We start from the raw sequence: 22,334 nt of genomic DNA on the forward strand, positions 1-22,334 counted from the left end.
ATCTGTTCTGTATATGGGTCCTTTTCCACCATGTAGTGATACAGCCAAAGGGTAGCAACATGCAGCCTTGACTTTGCTGTCATCAGACTTGTGAGTCAAATAGACCTTTTAAAATACATGATCTGGTGTCAAAATATTCTTGTTACAGCAACATGAAACTCACGCTCAGTAGTATCCCTTCCAGAATTCAAGAAAAAGGGAAAGCTACCTAAATGCAAGTAACCTAATAAATTAACATTTATTTTCCTAGAAATAGGTCACATTTTACCTATGTGACCAATGATCATAGATTACTTTGTCTTACTAGAATGCTTCAGTAACTTTCTCATCGCATTTGTAAAGCAAGTTTGTAGTACATGTAAATCACTTTATACCACTGTTTCATTTAGCAATGCCTCATTGGTGTAGGGGGCGGGAGAGGAGGAATTTGCAAAGTATTTTCGCTGCTAATAGTATAGAGGGTTTTCCTTTGTCAGTAAATCAAGAAGAATCCTTATGATCAAGAACACTTTCAGGAACAAACTATTGACTTAAAACATTGAATACCTGTATTAGGTGGAAATATTCATCATGGTTTACTTTAAGCATAGAATTTGAAAATAGACATGATAGTGATGACTCCATCCTCTTTCTCCTTTTTTTTAAAAGGGAGGTTTATCTACATTGTATTGTCCAAGCTAGCTTTGAACTCCTGCTCAAGCAATTCTCCTGTGCAGTCTCCAGAGTAGCTATGACTTTAGAACTGGATACCTAACCTATACATATCCTAATATTTTTAAGAGATATCACTTTTACTTTAAAAGAAGCACTTTATCTTTGAGGAATTTCAAATGTAGACAAGCCCATCCATTGTCTTCCTTTTGGAGTTTGGATAGTTCTTCCTTTTACCTCTGCTAAATCTGCAGAATACTGTGTAATACTGAAACTACTCACCCAAAATTAATATAGTAATCAGAATTCTATTTGTTTCCTACTACTTATAGACAATAAACTGTCAAAAATGTTTATTTTTGCAAATGGCTAGATTTCCTGCAATGTTAAAAAGATTTGGTAATCTAAATATGGTAATTTAACTAAAATAACCATTTTTTATGAGGTAGAGCCAAAAAAATTCAACATGTACCTAAATAAGACTAATTCCTTTGAAAACGGTGTACTACATAAAACTGAACACTTGCATTATCAACAAGGACAATGTTTTATTGAACAAATCTATGTACAGTACAAAAATTTCTTGAAATGAGACGCTATTGTTGATTTATTGCAGTTCAATGGCTCAGTTTTAGTTTGTACTTTTATAAAAATGCAAAGTAAATAATGTTCAACAAGGAAGCACAAATTTCCTTTCTTGCTGAATCTGTAATATCTTTCACATATTAACAATTCCAAAATGCATATATGCAGCATTTACTCATTCTGTAAAGATGTTTTACAGTATCAAATAAGTTAAAGGAAAAAAACACTATCATCCCTTTTAAGTTTTCATTCATACAACATATTAATCCAAACATGAAAGTATGGCCACACCTTCAGTGTTATTGAAGAATCACAAGTTCAATTATATAAATTATATATGCATTTTATATTTTTAAAAAAATGAATATGGCTAAAGCCCAGAGTACCAGTGTCCTTGTCCATGGAGGGTCCCCTTTTCAACATTCTCTACAATATCTAAGCAGCAAAAAGTCAGATTTGCTCTTTTCTTGACTTCACTGACACATAGTATAATATTAATTTAAATTTGTGAATGAAATTTTTATTTTGAAACAAAGATTTGAAACTTGGTCCATGTGAGAGATAAACATATCCTCAAAATAGAAAGAAAGAAAAAGAGAAAAATCTGAAGAGCATCCTTTTCTTCTACAACCCAAATGAGGACTGCTGGAAGTTTATGCACCCACAAAGGCAAACTGATAAATGTTTACATTTTAGAAGACAGACATAAGAAAATATTCACATTCTTTCAGTAGCTACTATTTGAGAAGTACATAATAAAGGAGATAAAACCGTGTGACCAAATAGGATTTTATATGACATTTGATAAAGTAATATGTAAACCATTTCATGTGTCTTTCAGAAAATTTTCTCCCAGTCGCACAAAATTAGAGGTAAAACCTCCACTTAAAAACAAAGTAAGTTTATGGACACAGATTCATGCAAATAAGTTAACGTGTGACAAAATGTTAAGCTTCTAGACAATGTACAAAGCAAAAATTACATTAAAAAAACTTCATTGTCCAAAGCAACCAGCTTCCAGACTTTTTATTACAAGATATACTTGTAGAATCAACTAAAAATTCAATAATTACATTTTTAGTGCCACGAAGTATGGAAACATTTTGTCTTAGTTGATTTTGAAGAAAGGATTTAAAAACTTAATTATGGATTATTTATTGTTAACTGCACATCAATTTCACAGCCTAATGTAGGCTACATAAGAAAACAATTTGACTGTAATGGATTTATGACTATCATTGCATAGTAGTGAATGCCCATGAGAAATAAGAATGAGAAATATTTTAAGCCACTTGATATACGATGACATAGAAGTTTTAACTTAATAAAATATGGATGCCACCATGGAAGAAATGTCCAACTTCCCATTACTTCACTTATAAAGCTCTAGTAATTCCTAAAATTTGTAACAGTATGGTCTAGTAAGATCATCTGTTTTGAACGAAACTATCCACTGGAATACCTGAAATATTTAGTTAAGTTGGTTTATTGGGAGGTCTATTTTAAAGAACTTGTCTTCATATTTTTCTCCTTATCTCTGATGGAGATTAACATATTATTGGATAAAAGGAAGCCTATAAATAAATGTCTTCCTTTTAATGTGGACTAACAGGAAACATCAAGAGAATGTTTTAAAAAGTTTGTAAAACATCCATTGTTTTAACCTATTATGTTAAAATTATCCTTAGGAAAATTACTGGTTACCAAGGAAAACAATGCATTAATATATCTTATTGTGTTTCTGCTGTGCAAAGTTTGGCATAAGTACTTCCTTATATATAAAAATTGCTATTCAGACCAAATTCATCACTGATGAATAAAATACATTAGTATGGCTTACTTTGGAATTTCTCAGCTGAATGTATTCTGAACCTGATTTTTAACTGACATATCTGAAGCCAATTATTTCCATAGGACTATACTTAGATAACTCACACTAACGTCTAAAGGACCTTAATATGAATTATCAAGTTATGTCCTAATACTATATACAAATAGAAATATTCCAGTGTGCTTATACTATTTTCACATTGGAAAATTTGCAATTCAGTGTTTGCCTTCAACAGTAGAGCCTAAATGGTCTTAAATATTCTATATCTCCCCAAATGTACTAATAGTACTTTCCTAATTAACAATGTATAATTATTTTGTAATTGACAAAGTATAATTTGCATTAAAAAACTGAAGTTGAAGGTTCTATTAGGAACTTAAGCAAAGCACTGGTTTTTGTCTGCTTTAAAATTTTCAATGCTGGCATGCTATCCACTGAACACTGTTCTAACTTATCATTTAGAAACAAGTTACCATCTTTAACATAGAGAACATGGTATTAAATTGTTTCTGTGTATCAGTTTCTAAATTATACCACAAACCAAACAGCAATGATTCCTTAAAACATGTTTGACCAGCAAGGAGGATAATCCCATTGTCCATGACAAGAAAACAAATTCCATTTGCTTTACATTGCTTTTATTGTAAACCAGCTTTCCCCTCCACCTCTTATTTCATGAGTTAACTTTCCATTTTCCATAAGGCCATAGCTGGTTTTTCTATTTGCCAGAACATATTTTCACAGAAGTAAAAGAACATGCTGTTATTAATCACCATAAACGGAAAAAAAACAAAAAACTGGTTATTCTGGATAACTGGTACTTTGGGAGTTTTATAACCCTTTTGGAGTCTAAGCCAGCACATCTCCTCCTCAAGTTCATTCTAGAAAATGTGCTTTATCTTTAGTAATCCAAGATCACTCTAAAATTAAGGCCATCAGGGAAACAGCAAACTGATGATGTGATTTCTTGTATTACTTTCTTTAAAAAAAAAAAAAAACAAAAAAACAAAACACTACTACTTGATCGACAAATCCTGTTGAAACATTTGTATCAGGCACCTGTAAAATAAAATACACATGTTAATGCAAATATTGTTCAACTGGAAATCTACAGTCTGATGCCTGCGTACACTTTCCCACAAAAATGTAGAAAAAAATGTTCTTTTACTTATCTTGTTATTCAATTCTTTTCTAGTTCCTTTACTTCTATCTTTGTAACAGAGACTCAGTTGGTTTATATTCTGATACACAGAATTTTTAAAAATCTGATTCTAGCAAGGCAATGATGACTTATGCCTGTAGCTATGCAAGAGGCTGACATGTGAGGACTGCAGTTCAAGCCAGGGCAGGAAAGTCTATGAGACTCATATTTCCACTAAATTACTCAGAACATGCTGGAAGTAGTGCTTTGGCAAGAGCAGAGCACTAGCCTTGAGCAAAAGAAGTTCAAGGACAGAGCCTGTGTCCTGAGTTCAAGCCCCAGAACTGACACACATAATAAAAACTGATTCTAGAACCTTTTTCTTTCTTTTTTTTTTTTTTCCCCAGTTCTGGGGCTTGAACTCAGGGCCTGGACACTGTCCTTGGATACTTTTTGCTCAAGGCTTGTGCTCTGCCACTTGAGCCATAGCACCAGTTCCAGCTTCTTCTGAGTATGTGGTATTGAGGAATCGAACCTAAGGCTTCTTGCCTGCTACACAAGCACTCTACCACTAGGCTAAGCTCCCAGCCAAATTCTCCCACTTTTTGTTGTTGTTGTTGTTGTTGTTGTTGCCAGTCCTGGCTTGAACTCAGGGCCTGACACTGTACTTGGGCTTTCTCAAGGTTAGAGCTCTACCACTTGAGCCACAAAATCACTTCCAGCTTTTTCTATGTATGTGGTACCAAGGAATCGAACTGGGTCTTCATGCATGCTAGACAAGCACCCTACCACTAGGCCAAACTACTGGCCCCTAGCAGTTTTTATTAATGAAGAAAAGGCTCTGTACAGTGGCATCAAATTTGAAAAGCTTAAATATGCTTAAGTTTTGGCATCCACAAATTCATTGGTTACATATATGCAAATTGCTTATGAATTTCAGTTTTCAATCTATAAAATAGAAATAGCACCTCCTAGTGGATAATATGAAGTAAAGTGTGTAGTACTTCTATCGATGCTTTTTTTTTTTTAATCTCAGGAAAATCTATTTTGTTTTTACAGATATAAACTCAGAACATATAAGACTTACTTTCATCATCTGAATCAAATCCAAAGAGTGTCTGACATTTCTCTTGTGCAAGGTGAGCCTCAAGTGCTTCTGCATTACAGTAGGTGGTCAGGCATTTGCCACATCTTAATCTTTTTGCCGATTTTTTATAAATACTATCTGAATCAGAAGAGGCATCTACTTTATCATTCAGAAATTTTCTGCGTTTTGGCATACTTAGGTACCGTTCATCAAGGTAACTGGGAGGCAGTGGTCTGACATATGGCTTTGTTAAAATTAAGCCATATGAAGTATGTTCACTTGTAGAATTTGGTTTGGATGATGCCTGAGATAGTGGCAGAGGATTGTGGTCTTGTGGTACCACACTGGATAAAACAGAACCATTTTCTGTCCTGATTCTGCTTGTATCAGTTTTCAAAGCAGGATCTGTTTGCTCTATGTCATTGTGTCCATTTACTAAATCATTTTTTTCAGAATTTGGCTGTATGTCAGGCATCTTTTGGTCTGTCAAGCTTGTATTTGAAACAGTGTAATCATAATGTTCACTTCCATTCTGAACTGAACTATCTGTTCTCTTTTCCATGCTTTCTATACATGTCTTTGGTTCTGTAGAATCTTTCCTTGATTTGCTAGTAGGAATGGGTAGACTAATAGTTGATTTATCACTACTAGGTGAATCATTTTCCTGATGAATAGGATTTGAGTCTGTACAAACATCCAAGAGAACTGTTTCACTTGGTTGTACAGATGAATCTGGTGTTTTACTTAAGTAGTGCTGAGCTTCATGTTCATAGAGCAAAGGAAGATCTTCAAAAAGCTCATGGCATTCTGGAAAACTGCACTGAGCTTGAAATATCCTGTGACTTTTTGTATGTTGGGCCAGCTGGAATGGCAGCTTAAAGGACTCATTGCAATTAAAATGCAAACAAAAGTACACATTTGGATAGCTGTGTCTATTAAGGTGATCTATGAAATGTTGGGAATCTTCAAATTGCCTTTGGCAAAATTTACATTTTCCTTTGCTCCACTTCATTACTGTTTGTCGTACATTTAAATCAGTTGGATGTGTAGTCCTTGCATGTGTATTAAGAAATCCAATTCTTTTAAAGATTCTGACACAGCCAAGTGCAGGACACTTAAAGTTTCCTTCTTGATCTGTAGCATACACATCTTTCGGATGACACACAGTTCCATTGATTTTATGGAGTACTGAAGTTTCTGGATTCAGGTCATAATCATCATCTTCATAATCAATTTCATTTTCTTCATCCTCATAGTCATTCTCACATTGAGGTAAAGGTTCTGAGAGGTTATTAAAAGAATTAGGACTGCCATTTTCAATAATGTTTTCAGTTACATCTTTTGGTACATCTATGGGAATTTGAATTAATTCAGCCACATGTTCAGATATGGCCGCTTTCTTTCCATCACTGGAAGTAGACAGAGTCTCTATTTCCATATCTTTATTTGAATTCCCATTCTCAAACGAAATGGAAGAACTGGAACCATTTATTTCCTCCAAAGCAGTGATTTCTTGATCATGACCTGCAGTAATTTGCTGTCTCTGTATTTTCTTAACATGATTCTTTAAATGCTTTTGCATAAGTCCTCTGTTTCTAAATTTCCTACCACATATTACACATGAAAAACTGCCTTTTTTCTGATGAGCCTGGGCATGCCTTACAATGTGACCACCAAGAAATTCCTTGTTACATAACATACACCGATGCCTTGGGACGTTGTGATCTACTTTGGAAGTATTAAGAGTTGTAAGGTTTTTCTTTATATTAATATGATCTTTAGGCTGCATTCCAGATATATCATCAGGCTCAGTGCTCTGTTCTTTAAGACAGTCAAGCACTTCATCTAAACCTTGGTGTTCCACTGTCTTTTTCAGAATACTTGTAGAATTTTCCAGTGTACTTTCACTTAGAAATTTTACTGCTGATTTATCATTCAGTAATGCCACACAGTTTTTCTTAATCATTACAAAGTTCCAAAATTCAGGATCAAAAAACAATCCCTTTTTCAAAATTGGAAGTAATTCAAAACGAACACGATTTTGCACACAACTTGTGCCTTCGTTGTATTCTTCATCTGGACATTTGTAGAGTTCTTCAACAGTATGATAAGCTTCTAAGGAGCGCTCAAGGAAAAATATTGACAGTGCACAAATCCTGAGGATCTCTAAGTCATTTGGCAAAAAATGTGCAATTGTTTTATAAATTAGACACTTAGTTTTAGGATCATCATGAAGGTCAAGTTGTAGAGCACAACCACATATTTCAACACAAATTTGCAAGCCTTCTTCTTCAACCTGTAAAAGGAAAAATATGAATGCCTCTATAAAAATAATTCAACCATGTGCTTTGCATTTTTTATTTTATTTTTGCCAGTCCTGGGCTTGAGCTCAGGGCCTGAGCACTGTCCTTGGACTTTCTCAAGGCTAGAGCTCTGCCACTTGAGCCTCAGTACCACTTCTGGCTTTTTTTTTCTATGTATGTGGTACCAAGGAATCGAACCCGGGTCTTTGTGTATGCTAGGCAAGCACTCTACCACTAGGCCAAACTCCAGGCCCATTGCTTTACATTTTGAAATGAGACCCTGAAAGGCATGCTTTAAGTACACAGGATTCCAATGTACAATTTTCTTCGATTAGAAGCTATGTTTAACCCTTTTATTTATATATACTTTTTTTGTGTACATTAAGAATAATCTGGAATAACTAGTATTTGAGCTTCCACTTATTTTATTTCCAGGTGTGACAAGGCCTAACACCAATACAAAATGCCTCCTAAGCTCCAAAAAAATTATGACTACCATCTTCTTACAAAACCATGCTTACTTTATTATTTTAAATACTACTCTCATTTGAGAGGTTAATAATTTTAAACAAATCAATTTTCCATGTTAAGAAATAACTAAATTCTTTTTTTTTTTTTTTTTGCCAGTCCTGGGCTTGAGCTCAAAGCATGAACCCTGTCCTTGGACTTTCTCAAGGCTAGAGCTCTACCACTGGAGCCTCAGCAACACTTCCGGCTTTTTTTCTATGTATGTGGTACCGAGGAATTGAACCCCGGACTTCGTGCATGCTAGGCAAGCACTCTACCACTAGGCCAAACTCCTGGCCACTAAATTATTTCTTAAAGAGAGCGACACACAATGCTATTACTTTATTAAGTAATATTAGTTTAATGCTGGGGGCTCCAACCCAGGCATATTAGGCCAATTACTTTACCCCTATCTCCTATTAAGTAATATTATTTATTCAAATAAAAGGGAATATAGCACACATGAAGAGGTCAGTCATAATCTAAACAGAATCTAATGAAGTATCAGAAAAATGAGCCTATGGGAAAGTACCTGAAAATTAGACAGGTTTTTTGATGACACAGCTGTTGTTAAAGACACAAACAGAATACTATCTCATGCCCTGTAGCTTTTTATGTACTGTCTTATCAACCCTGCTTACAGTACCAATGCAGGCCTTAGCTTTGGAAGTATTACTACCACTTCATCCAGGTACTTTTTTACTGATCCATTAATTATTTGACAGACATTTCTTCTCTGTAGGTTCCTCTATTTGTGTTTATGGTCGCTGTTCTGAGATACAGTTAAATTCTATTATTCCTACAAAAATAATATTTTCTAAAAGGCAGCCACTTTTTCTTTTATTACTATCTGTGTATGCTCCCATTCTTTCACTTTGAATTCCTAAATATTTGGGTGCCATTTCTCATTTTTGTATCCCCTATAATTAAAAGTTGGTACACAATAGGGCCGGGAGTTTGGCCTAGTGATAGAGTGCTTGCTTAGCATGCATAGATACCCAGGTTTGATTCCTCAGTACCACATACATAGAAAAAGCCAGAAATGGTGCTGTGGCTCTAGTGGCAGAGTGCTAGCTTTGAGAAAAAAGCCCAAGGACAGTGCTTAGTCTCCGAGTTCACGCCCCAGGGCTGGCGCGCACGCGCACACACACACACACACACACACACAAAGGTTGGTACACAATAAAAAAAAAAAATGTTCCAAATAAATGCTCACAGAATGAGTAAGAATCAGTTATTTAACTGTCTTTATTTTGCCCCTGTAAATCTATCAGTCTCAGACTTAGAATCCAAAGAATCCCAATTGTATCTGTTACAAACCTTTTCTGTGTATTACAGATTCAAAATCTGCTGGCTCAAAAATGAATTCATTGTTTGTGTTTCTGCAAAGTTCTGGCTATATCCTTTATCTTGACTCCAAAAATTATAATATATTCACTCACATACTTGGATTTAAAATTGTAAGGTTACTAAAAAGGGAACAGGCTACTTTCTTACCTGAAATTATTTAAAGAGTTTCACATTATGAATTGCAGCTGCAAAGTATGTCTCTTTAAGATCTCCAGCAACCATGACCCATCCTCCCCAGTCTCACTTTTTTTTTTTTTTTTTTTTTTTTTTTTTGGTGGGTCATCAGGCTTGATCTAGGCCTGGACACTGCCCCTGAGCTCTTCAGCTCAAGGCTACCATCCTACCCTTGATCCAAGCCCCACTTCCCATTTTCTGGAGATTAATTGGAGATAAGAGTCTAAAGTCCTTTTGTGCAGGGATAGGCTTTGAACCTTGATCCTAAGATCTCCTCCTGAGTAGCTAGGATTACAGGCGTGAGCCACCTGGCCCACTTCAGATTTGTTTTTTTAATCTCCTATTCAATTTACTTAACAATGCCACCAGACAATTGTAGAAAACAAAGAAAAAAGCTTTGTAAACTATAAACTCCTTTCTAAAATAAATCAAAACCTGGCTTAAAGCCTTTTCAGATAATGCTATCTAATATTTCTTGAACTTACACAGTATTGTAACTACAAGTTTTCATAAAACTAATGATGGGCATTATCATTGCATCAGATAAAGGGCTATTTAGTTGACTACAAACTATTAAGCATTGTATATGAATGCTCATTTCATCTTTTAACTGTTTATGTATTATGTTCTTATGCTGACCAAATACATAAAATTAGAAAGTGCTGCAGTAATCAGAACGTTAAAGTGTTAACTTTTCTCAAGTTTAACTTCAAATGAGAATCATATATATTTTGTGTATGTGCACATTTATTTTGAAAAATAAAGTTTTGTATGTGATTCTGACATACATCAAAAGTTAAGAAATGTTTTGTGCCCTTGTCTGTTTTTTCTGCCACTACTGTGAATTAATTTAAAGCCTCATGCTTGCTCAGCTTGTTTGCTTGCTGTAGCTATTGCTCTATCACTTGATCCCCACCTCCAGCCTAACTGGTTATTTTAAAATAGAGGTCTCGTGGGTTATTTTTGTTGTTGTTGTTTGTTTGTTTTTTGCCCAAGATGGCTTCAAACCTCAGTCCTCTGAATCTCAGCTTCCCTAAGTAAGTAGGATTACAGAGCCACAGATGCCCAGTTGTTTTCCTTTTATTTGATATATTCATTTGAGTGACTGCTATGAAAACGGTTAGAAAATAAATGAGAAAGAAAAGGGAAAAAATTATTTAGTACAATGCTGCCAAATTTATATCATGAGAATGAATATGCTCACTATAAAATTATACATCAATAAGTGATGTGACAATGGCTGTGATAAATGTACAAATGCATAAGAAAAAGTGTATTAATAGTTCCTTCTTTACATGTTTAAAATAATCATACAATAATGATTTTAAATAAAATAGGGTTGTTTAAAATAACCAGAATGGTAAAAAAAAAAAATTCAATTAAATGGAATTACAAAATTGTAGAGTAGTTTTATTCTCATTTTTCTTTTTCGGTCAATTGTGGAGCTTGAACTCTCAGGGCCTAGAAACTGTAGGCTACTGCTCTACCACTTGGGCCACAGCTTCACTTCTGCTTTTTTGGTGGTTAATTGGAGACAGGAGTTTCACGGACTTTCCTGCCTGGGCTGGCTCTGAACTGTAGTCCTCAAATTTCAGCCTCCTTAGTAGCTAGGATTACAGGTGTGAGCCACTGGTGCCCTGCTTTGCTTTCTCATTTTTCTATTCAAAGTCTTTGTTTCTGGGGAAAAGTCATAAGAAAAAATTAAAATATATTTACTTGATTTCTCTTATATATTTAAATTCACCTGCATAAAGAATAGATTTAGATTTTAATAGTGCTAAAAGTGTGCAATGGCTTTATTTCTCATCTTTAATCTTGTTAGTGTTTGAAGAGAAATTTAAGGAATTTTCTTTCTTTACTATGTGAATTTCATATGTAAGTTATATTTATTCCTAAAAAGACCAATAATAATCAAGGCTATTTTCAAAAATACAGTTCTTATAATTATTTCAAATACAAAACATGTTCTCAAGTTTTAAAGCATCTCAGAATCCATTATTCCTTTTGACATGAACAACAATTAAATTATCAACTAACTTTTCTCAGTAACAGTGAACAAGTATTTCCTATAGATATATAGAATTCATTTAAAAAATAATTAAGATTCTACAAACGGCATGTAGAATAACGTTAAAGATAACATATTTAGTTAGTAGAAAAGAATAGCTTCTTCTAATAGCAATCACTCCCTTCCTAATTTTTAGGTTATAATAAAAAATTTTATATTTCAGTTATTTTTCATATGTATCCTTATATACCCTATGTACTATGTTGGGAGTTTGGAACTGGCAGAGCGGAGGGATGTAATACATGAAGAAGGTAGTGATAAAATCCTCCTTATTTTGTATTTTCTGATCAAATAAATTTTTAAGATATTCAAGTTGTAGTATACTATCATTTAGTTTAATTTAAAAACTCAAGGGATAAATATATCCTATTTACCTCATCTTTAATGATTTTCATGAATGGAAATATGACTCTCACATTAGTTGCTGTTCTTAAAAGCTGGTAGCATTGATCTACAAAAACTTGTTTTGAAGGATTAGATTTAAGCTGTAGTTTACTCCATATGAAAATCAACTCCCTGTAAATAGAAAAAAAAAGAGAAATATCAAAAATACAGTTTGTTTAAATACAAAAATTACTTGAGCTAGGATATATACAAAGTGGAGATACACACACATATGTAAGTAGATACATGTATAAATTGGTATTATGTTTTGCTACCTATATGAAGTTGTGAAAAAATTTAAGAAATTAAAATTTTACAGTGATAATAAATCCCATGATATGCTGACATATCTAAAACATCTATGTAGTGCCATATCAAATTCTAATATAGTAATATCAATAATAGAACTTCAAAACCATGATAGCTTTCATTTTCTATTTCCAACTTTAGAAAATGTTGCAGACTATTCTCAATATATTTAGATATTAAAAATAATAGAATCAGGTACATTCTAGTACTGATTCTGAAGTTGAATGCTTTAGTTGATGTTTTTTGTTAACATACAGTTTTTTAAGCAGACAAGGTATATATAACTTATAAAAGGCTGAAGTTCATTAGTTATCAGAAGTCTAGATCTCAAAGAAGTGGGACTTTAATTTTATGTGAATTTGAAGACATGGCTGAATAATAGTTCATCCAAAATGGCTATGTGCCAAATGTATCCTCAGTCATCTAATAAATAGATCCCTTGGCCCTACACTTTTGAGTTTGAACTGTTCTGCCCCCTTTCTAATCACCTCCACCAATAAATTCTACTTTGTGTCCAAAGTCATTAAGAAAGTTAAACCAATAAAAATGTAAGCATAATTTGACTACCATCATGAAGATGCATACAATCAAAGGGATTATACATAAAACAAAAACACCAAGTGAAAGCAAGCCCTCTTTCTAATCACCTCCATCAACAAACTCTACTTCATGTCCCAAATGATTAAAAATTTAAGCATAGTTTGACTATGCACACAATATAAGAGCTTATACCAAAAAGAGAAAGTGAAAGCAAGCAACAGGAGAGAAAACTAAACTCCATCTGTCATTATTTCCTACATGTACTATATGTTTGTCACCATTTTTTGGCACATATAGTCCTGAAAAACTTTCACCTTCCTCCCAAATCTCAACTTCTTCACAAATTTTCGTACTTAAGTCATTTCAATTTAAATTTCTTCTTTATATTACCCACCAAAATTAACCATACTGTGGGAAAACTGATGTTTTTCTCCATCAACCAGCAACACTGTAAACAGTCCAGCCTACTGCTATCAGCTGTGTCACTTTTTCTCAGTGTCATCACAGGTCCCTTAATTTCACAGACAGACTATTACACTGAGTGTTATTTCTGATTTATTTCTAGTTTCCTTCATCATTTCATTTATTCAATATAATATTTCACTTACAAATTTTAAGGTAATAAGAACAGCATTTGATGGGCTGGGAGTTTGGCCTAGTGGTAGAGTGCTTGCCTAGTATGCACAAAGACCCGGGTTCGATTCCTCAGTACCACATACATAGAAAAAAGCCAGAAGTGCTAGTGAGGCTCAAGTGGTAGAGAAAGCCTTGAGAAAGTCCATGGACAGTGCTCAGGCCTTGATCTCAAGCCCCGGACTGCCAAAAACAAACAAAAAAAAAAAAAACAGCATTTGAACCTTCCTGCTCTTTTGGGTTAGTGTCCTTCCACTGTCAGTGACAGTCCTTCCTGTGCCAAGCTCTGGTGGGTCAAGCCTGTAATCCTAGTTATTCAGGAAGCTGAGTTATGTATATATGAGTTTTGAAAGCTAGCCCAAGCAGAAAACTATATCAGACTCTTTCTAGTTAATCAACAAAAAGCCAGACTGGCCAGGCACTGGTGGCTCACACCTGTAATCTTAAAACAATCAGGAGACTGAGGATTATGATTGGAAGACTAGCGCAGGTAAAAATGACTGAGACTTATTTCCAATTAACCACCAAAAAGTCAAAAGTGGGAGTACAGTTCAAGTGATAGAGTGCCAACCTTAAGGAAAAAAAGCCAAATGAACTTACCCCAGTAGCAGCAGTGTGAAAGAAAGAGAGAGTAGGGGGGAGGGAGGAAGAGGAAAAGGAGGAGGAAGGGAGGTAAGGAGGGAAAGGGGAAGGAAGGAAAAAAGGAAGGAAGGGAGAGAGGGAGGGAGGAGAAAGGAAGAGGAAGGGAAGGAAAGGAAGTGAGGGAGGGTGGAAATAAAAGCCAAGCCAGGCACTGGGTACTCCTAGCTACTCAGGAGGCTAAGGTCTAAGGATAGCAGTTCAAAGCCAGCCCAGTCAGGAAAATTCATTAGACCCTTATCTCCAGTTAACCACCAAAAACTGGAAGTAGAACTGTGGCTAAAAGTAGCAGAGCACTATCCTTGAGCAAAAGAGATCAGGAACAACACCCAGTCCCTGAGTTCAAGCCCACAACCAAACAAAAATAAAAGTCAGACTTGGAAGCACGGCTTAATTTCTAGAGCACCAGCCCTTAGCAAGCAATAAGAGGTATGGGATGATCACAATCAATATCCCAAATTAAAGTAATATTTGGTTCACAGTAGACCTTATCCCTGTTACTGATTTCATACACATATGCTTTTTCATATAGGCTTTGCAGGATCTATTTCTCAACTGTTAGATTTTATTGACATTATTTAGTACAGGTAGTGGTAAGAACTCAAGAATTGGGAAAAGCAAAACAATTTTATTTATTTACATATTATATACATGTATTTGTGCCATTTTTAGGAGGAGTAGAGACAATACTCAGGTTTGAACTCATAAAACTCATACCTTTGGGCAAGAAAGGCAAGTAAAGCTCTAGTATTTTTAAGCCATGCCTCTAGTGGAAGACCTTAAATTTCAATACATAATTATACACTATCTGGAGTGCAGAGAGCCACCTTTTTCTAGGAATAACCCTAATAAAACAAAGTGGAACCCAGTGGCTGGGTCTTTTCTTTGCCCCAGACCTTTTAGTATATTAATTAGATAGGAGGAACTGGCCTGAGTCAGGCCTGTGTCCCCGGAGAGATCTCAACTTTTTAAAACATGAAGCTTGGGGTCTGTCCTTGTACCTGCTGGTCTGCAGCAGTAGAGACTGAAACCAAATGATGAAAGCAGATTTTTGGAAAATATATGACAATCAACTGTGTATTATCGTTCAAACTATACTTCAATATGATAACCTTTTAATAACGACTTCCCTACAATAGTTAGATTATATTAGTTTAAAATTGTTTGTGTAAATTTCTATCCCATTTCCTACTGTTCAACTTTTTTCTTTTTCAGTTTTGAAACACACAACCACCCTAAAAACTTCATTTAAAAGTCCCAAAGTTCAAATCCAGTGCCAGAAGGAAAATCCATAGTACTTTTTCTTTTCTTTTTGGTCATTTGTAGGACTTAAAGTCAGGGTCTGAGCTGAGTCCCTGGACTTTTTCACTCAAGGCTAGTGTTCTACCACTTCCCCCATTTTCTGGTGATTAACTAAAGTCTCATGGACTTTCCTGCCTGAGCTGGCTTTGAACTCAGATCCTCAGATCTCAGCCTCCTCAGTAGCTAGGATTACAGGCATAAGCCATTAGCAATGGTGCTATGACTCAAATGGTAGAATGCTAGCCTTGAGCAAGAGAAGCTCAGGGGCAAGGCCTGAAGTTCAAGCCCTAGGACTGGTCAAAAAAAAGAGGAAAACTAAGAAGGAAGTAGTACTACAATGATAGTTGAAGATTCATATTCATATTCAGCTTCTATATGTAAAGGCTGTCGCTGTCTATGGCTAGCACTATTTTTAAGGTCCCTTCTAAAAAGTACAAATGCTAGTATTTTTTTTTCCTTTGCTAACACATTCCAGTTACATAGTAGGGAAAGATTAATATAGACACAGGCAGAAAACATTCTTAGCTCATAGGAACAGTTTTACTATTAACAGTCATGACTATTTCATTTGGGGTTAGCTGCATATTTAGAAATGACAGTACTTTGAAACTACTTAAAATTGTATGCCTCCCTGCTGACTCTTTATCCCTTGCAGTTTGCAATTCCATCGACATTCTTCATTTTTGAATAAAAATGAGTATAACATATAATATGTATTTTATAATATATAAATGTATACTCACCCAGAAAACTAGTATACCTTGCTTCTAGACCCAGTTTTACAAACTAGCTATTTGATTCTTAGTCTGAAGATTTTAATTTATAAAACAAGAACACTCAAGACTTGAAGCTGTTTTAAGTATTTAAGTTTAAAACTTGAAATCATTGATTAAAAAAGATCTAGGGCTGGGAGTTTGGCCTAGTAGTAGAGTGCTTGCCTAGCATGCACGAAGACCCAGGTTCAATTCCTCAGTACCACATACAGAGAAAAAGCTAGATATAGTGCTGTGTTCAAGTGGTAGAGCTCTAACCTGGAGAAAGCCCAAGGACAACACTCAGGCCCCAGAGTTCAAACCCCAGGACGGGCTAAATAAATAAATAAATAAATAAAGGTTTATAGCCCAGGATTATTTCAAATGATTATCTTTAGTAAATGAAAATTAACTTTTCTCTTACACACTCATAAAATGGGAAAGTGGTTGTTGGTTGTTTCTAATTTGTTGTGTGTATATATGTGTCCTGGAAGGAAAGAATTCAGTTAATAGAATAATTACACTCTTGGATTTCACTTACACTACTAATAACACTTACATTTTTACATTTTAAATAACATGATTACAAGCTAACTGGCGATTTCAAATATCCTACCTTTTAGATAGTTTAAAAACATAGTTTAAGCTCAGGGACAGTGCCTAGATCCAGAGTTCAGGCCCCAGGATTGACAAAAAAAAAAAATTTAAAAAAGAAAAAAAAATCATACTCCAAGTAAAATTTAAATTTACACATAATTGTTTGATTATAACAAATACTTTAAAGATTTAATTATTAATTGTGCAGTTTTTAAAAATCTGCTTAACATATTTACACCATTTTTTTTTTAAATACTCCAAGTCCAAACCCGTTAATCAAGTACCTCTTGTATTCTGAAAACTTACCATATATAATACATATCCCCATTTTGAAGTTGTGGAATAAGAAAGGATTCACAGAGCTGCAAGGCTAACATGGTCTTGCCTTCTTTCTCAGTGTTACAGATGATATCAATTCCATTTTTGCAGTCAGTTTTCATTAAGTGCTGTAAGAATAAAGTGAAAATCATTATCATTGAAAATGACTAGAAATCTAGTTGCAAATCTGTTTAGAGACCATTCATGGGTTTTTAAGTTTTCTTGTACAATAAAGATGATGTAGTGTGCAGAAGTATATTTATGGTTTTACAGTTTCACTGTGTACTATTTATGTCTACATACTTTTTTTTTTACCACAAGCACCTGTAATCTTATTAATGAGCACAATCTACAGTTATACAAGGTATTAGGAAAAGATACATTCTTCCATCTCAAAAAAAAAAAACAATATAAACAAAATCTTATTTTGTATTTGACCTCTTCTTTCTTGTCACACTCAACATTAGACTAATACTCATATTTTCTTAATTTTACCAACTGGTAATGGCAGATTCTTCCTTGTTTCAGTATATTTAAAGAACAGTGCTAGGTAATACTAGATAATATAATATTGAAATCTTTGGTATTACTGCAAAAGGAATTCAACAAGGGGAAGACAAGAAATAGGACCAAAATGGTAATAGGCAAAAATAGTCTCAGTACCTCCCGGAATAGCTGATCTTCTACAGGTGACATAAAGAGACATGTGAAGAGTGCTTGATGGAAGTACAAGTCTTTACTCATTTCTGGGTGATTTATACATGATTTAATGAGAGCCATTGCTTCAGGTATGCGTTCACAGGCAATTAAGTATCTGGCACGTAGTTCAAAGAACAGCGGATTTTCAGAACTTAAATATTTGTTCACTGAAAAAGAAACCATTATTACTTTCAAAAAGGATTCAAACCTTGTTGTTTCAAGCTTTACCACTGAAATAAGGTATTTTAAGTTGACTAACAAGTTATTGAATTCAATAACGTTTTCTTACTGTATTCAGTTGTAGGGCTGGGAAGATGAGAGTAAGAATGAAAACAGTGCTTAAGATATATTACTGACAACTCCTCAGACTAAGAAACAAAAAGTATTTAAAAAATAAAAATAAGTAAATACAAATTTTGAAAAGAGAAAAAAAAGTTAGTTTGCTTTAATGTATTAAAAGTATGTTTCTAATAGCACAGTTTATTTTCTCACAGCTAAAATGTTCATTAGGATATGATTAGAAGACTGAATCTTAAATTAGCACATTAAATCCACATTAATTCTGACTAATTATAGAGGAATATAAACCAATGAAAAGCTGGGTATGTTGTATTTCATTACTTTTCAAAGTACCCCAAAATAATATCAAATTTGATTGTTTCTTAATGTGTGTGTGGTTTTTTGTTTTTTTTGTTTTGTTTTTTTTTTGGTCATGGGACTTTAACTCTGGGCCTGAGCGTTGTCCCTGAGCTCTTCAGTCAAGACCATTGCCCTACCCTTTGAGCCACAGAGCCACTTCTGGTTTTCTGGTGGTTAATTGGAGATAAGAATCTCATAGACATTAGTGCCTGGGCTGGCTTTGAACAGCAATCCTCATATCTCAGCCTTCTGAATAGCTAGGATTACAGGTGTGAGCCACAGCACGCAGCTGTGTTCTTGCATTATTAAGTATAATTAGTAGCATATTCAGAGAATTTCCAAGAATATAAATATTCTTATTTCTTCAAGTTTATTTAGAACAATGTATTGTTGATAATACAACAGGTTTTGTATTATCTATTTTGCAGGTCAAAAACAGCAATAGGTTAAAAAAATTGCCTAAAGATAAAAATGTACAAAGCCAGTACTAGACCCTATATTTTGATTTTTAATTCAAGTTATAAAATTATATGTTTAAACAACCAGGTTGATTATAAGTAATGTTTTATTCTGGCTTAACCAATTGCCTACTGCTGTGTATAATTTATGATAAACAATCACTTGAAGTTATTGCAAAAATAAACTTCATTTTCATCTTCACCCTAATGAGCACTAACTAGAATCATTCATATTAATGATGCTCAAGAACAGCTTTTCCTAAAAGGCGGTATGCTAGTAAAGTTAAAGGAATATTCATTATTTCAGTTTTAATCATTTTCAATCTAAAGGGCCATCAACCTTCAGACCAACCAGGAATTTATTCCAGTACCTACTTAGAAAAGCTTAACAACTACCCTAAAACCTCAAATATCCTTTTCCATCTATGCACACCTGTACACCTATTGAAGCTTTGTTTTTTTTCTCTACCCTCTAATAACCTCTCAAGCCACCATTTTCCAGTTTCTTCCAGTTAGAAACTTTGACTTTCTTATATTTGATTCCTCATAATTTCCCTTAGTAATCCAACTTGTTCTCTTAGGCTCCAATTGTCTTGTTCTTTTTTATTACTTTATTTCCAAGAATCCTTTGGATTCTCCATACCACTATTATACGCTGGTTCTTTTTTTTTTCCTGTATTTTTTATTGTAATTAATAGAAGGGTTACATTATATTTGCCAGATAGAAGGTACATTAATTCACGTACATTGATACCCTTTCTCATGTCTTGGTCCCCATTTCCCTCCCCCCACCCCCACCCCACCCCTTCCCTATCCAATTTCAAATAACCAAATACAGATATATCCAATATACCAGATAATAAAGTAAGATACTGTAACAATATCAGATAATCAAGGGATAGCAAAAGAGATGAGCGATAACATAGTATATATGCTGGTTCTTTTTTCATAGTGTTTTTCCCTTTCCATTACTTATCCTATATTATTTCTTTGTCTCTTCCTCTCAGCATCATAACCCTACCCCGTTGTGCTTGTTTGCTGTTAAGTCTGAGAAACAACCATTTGTCCACTCAATCTCCTCCCATAACCCACTCTATTAATCTAATCCAGATGGTAATATTCTAATTATCCTAGAATATGAAGCATGTTTTCACCAGATTAAGGTCTGACTAAACTTCCTGACTTAGTCACTTTTGCTGAGCTTACATTCTAAGTTTTAGTGACCCAATGTGATTACACCAAATATTATAGTACAAGAAGCAAAAGGATTAACTATAGAAACAACTAGCAGAGCACCTATCTCAAAGAAATCTTTGGTGACAAGATCCACTGTGATCTGAGTTTTAAAAGTTACGGTAAAGAATAAGCAATAATCCTAGCTACTCAGGAGGCTGAGATCTGAGGATCAAGGTTCAAAGCCAGCCTGGGCACAAAAGGACCTGAGACTCTTTATTTCCAGTTAACCTCTAGAAAATGGGAAGCGGGGCTTGGCTCAGGGTAGCCTTCAGCTGAAGAGCTCAGGGACAGCGCCCAGGCCAAATTCAAGCCCCATGACCCACAAAAAAAAAAAAAAAAAAAAAAAAAAAAAAAGAATAAGCAATAAGGAGTGAGACAAAAGTGATAAATAGCGATTCGTAGTTTAGCTCACTCATCAGACATCATGTAACTATTCAAGTGATAAATATACTTATTAAACATGTATTCTGCATGGAAGCACCCAATTAACTACAAACTTTTCATTTGGTATTGTATATATACCACAGTAGTGGTGACAAAAAATTCAGAGTGTCAGCTCTCATAAAAAGGTTTTTTCCAGGGGCCGGGAGTTTGGCCTAGTGGTAAGAGTGCTTGCCTATCATGCACGAAGACCTGGGTTCGATTACTCGGTACCACATACATAGAAAAAGTTGGAAGTGGTGTCGTGGCTCACGTGGCAGAATGCTAGCCTTGAGGAAAAAAAAAAGCCCAAGGACAGTGCTCAGGACCTGAGTTCAAGCCCTATGACTAGCAAAAAAAAAGGCTTCTTCCAGGAGACTTTGTTGCATAATGGTAGCTTTTGTGACCTCAGAAAGGTTTCTTCTCTGTTTAAGTTAGATTCCATGTGCTTTTCTGAAAATGCATTCATTTGTAGTTTTTTTTTAAAAAAAAATACTAAACAGAAAACAAAAATCCCTGTAAACAGTATCTAGTAAATATGTTAATATTTTAATAAATGTATGTACCTAATTTGGTGTTAAAAATCACATTGGGCCAAGTTGGAAGAATTAAACCTTCTTAACCTGAAGCACATTATTCAATATTATAAATAAATAAAACTATTATTGTTCTATTTTGGTGACAAAATTACGCCTGCTTCTCACAAATACTGGTTTTGATTTTCAATCTTTAATATACCTATCTCCTGAGAAGCTGGCTGAGCTTTAAGAACAGCTTGCAACACTGGATCTTCCCATGGTCCACCATCTCTAATGATTCGAGTCACCAGTTCCAGGTTCACATTTCCATATCTGCGGAGGTGATTCTGGCATTCCTAGGAGAGAAAAACCATTTTCGATTTGGAATTTAAAGGGATTACACCAAGAATATGGAAAGATCTGTAAAAAAAAAATCATATTAAGTGAAGCCAGACACAAAGGGTCCACTGTTTGCCTCATTTATAATAATCAGTGTATGTCTAGGATAGTCCTAGCAGTGGATCCTAGCAGTGGATCACAATAACTCAATTGCTTTGTGTATATGAACATATAGGATGTGGCTAAATAAAATGAATTCCAGGATATGGAAAAAAGAAGTTTATCTCTGTGGTTGTTTTTAATATACTATGTGACGTTATTTCGTTATTTCGTTTTTCCTATGTTCCCCCCCAACTTCCCATGGTTTAATCCCATTGTTACTGAATCTGATTTTTGGTCCCTGGTGTATTGTACATACATATTTCAATTAGGGAAGGGAAGAGGAAAAACAAAAGATAAAGGGTGAACCAATGGTAACAGCAATGTTCACAAGACATTATGTTAGAGGAAAGAGGGAAAGTGAGAGAAAAACATGGGAAGGGGTAACAATGAGTAATGTTCTCACTACCTTACATATGTAATTGTAACCCCTGTGTATATCACCTGGACAATAAAGTAATATTTTTTTTTTTAGAAAACCTAAAAACTTGATCATCATTGTCAATAAAATGACTGATAGCCAAATAAGACAATTACTAAGATATAAAAGAGAAAGCATTATTATTGTAACCTAAGTAGAGGGGACAAAACTCCATTCACATGTAAATAGGTATTAATGCCAAAGGATACATAACATATACATAATTGCACCTAGAAAATCCCATAGGGGCTGGGAGTTTGGCCTAATGGTAAAG

General features: G+C 34.5%; 1 protein-coding gene across 1 annotated transcript in view; it reads right to left on the minus strand.

The window, feature by feature from the left end:
* Positions 1-4,063: 4,063 nt before the first annotated feature.
* Znf654 (zinc finger protein 654) overlaps positions 4,064-22,334 on the minus strand; it is a 35,634-nt gene continuing 17,363 nt past the window's right edge. Inside the window, exons 4-9 of the mRNA XM_090347801.1 lie at positions 21,362-21,497; positions 17,835-18,037; positions 17,160-17,299; positions 12,072-12,213; positions 5,296-7,591; positions 4,064-4,126 (exon numbers count right to left, since the gene is read on the minus strand). Of these exons, the coding sequence (XP_090203927.1) occupies positions 4,119-4,126; positions 5,296-7,591; positions 12,072-12,213; positions 17,160-17,299; positions 17,835-18,037; positions 21,362-21,497 (2,925 nt within the window). The 3' untranslated portion in view covers positions 4,064-4,118. The remainder of the gene's footprint in view (positions 4,127-5,295; positions 7,592-12,071; positions 12,214-17,159; positions 17,300-17,834; positions 18,038-21,361; positions 21,498-22,334) is intronic.

This window comes from Megascapheus bottae, chromosome 1 (assembly GCF_031878675.1).
Source record: "Megascapheus bottae isolate mThoBot1 chromosome 1, mThoBot2.hap1, whole genome shotgun sequence".
NCBI classification, from domain to species: Eukaryota; Metazoa; Chordata; class Mammalia; order Rodentia; family Geomyidae; genus Megascapheus; species Megascapheus bottae.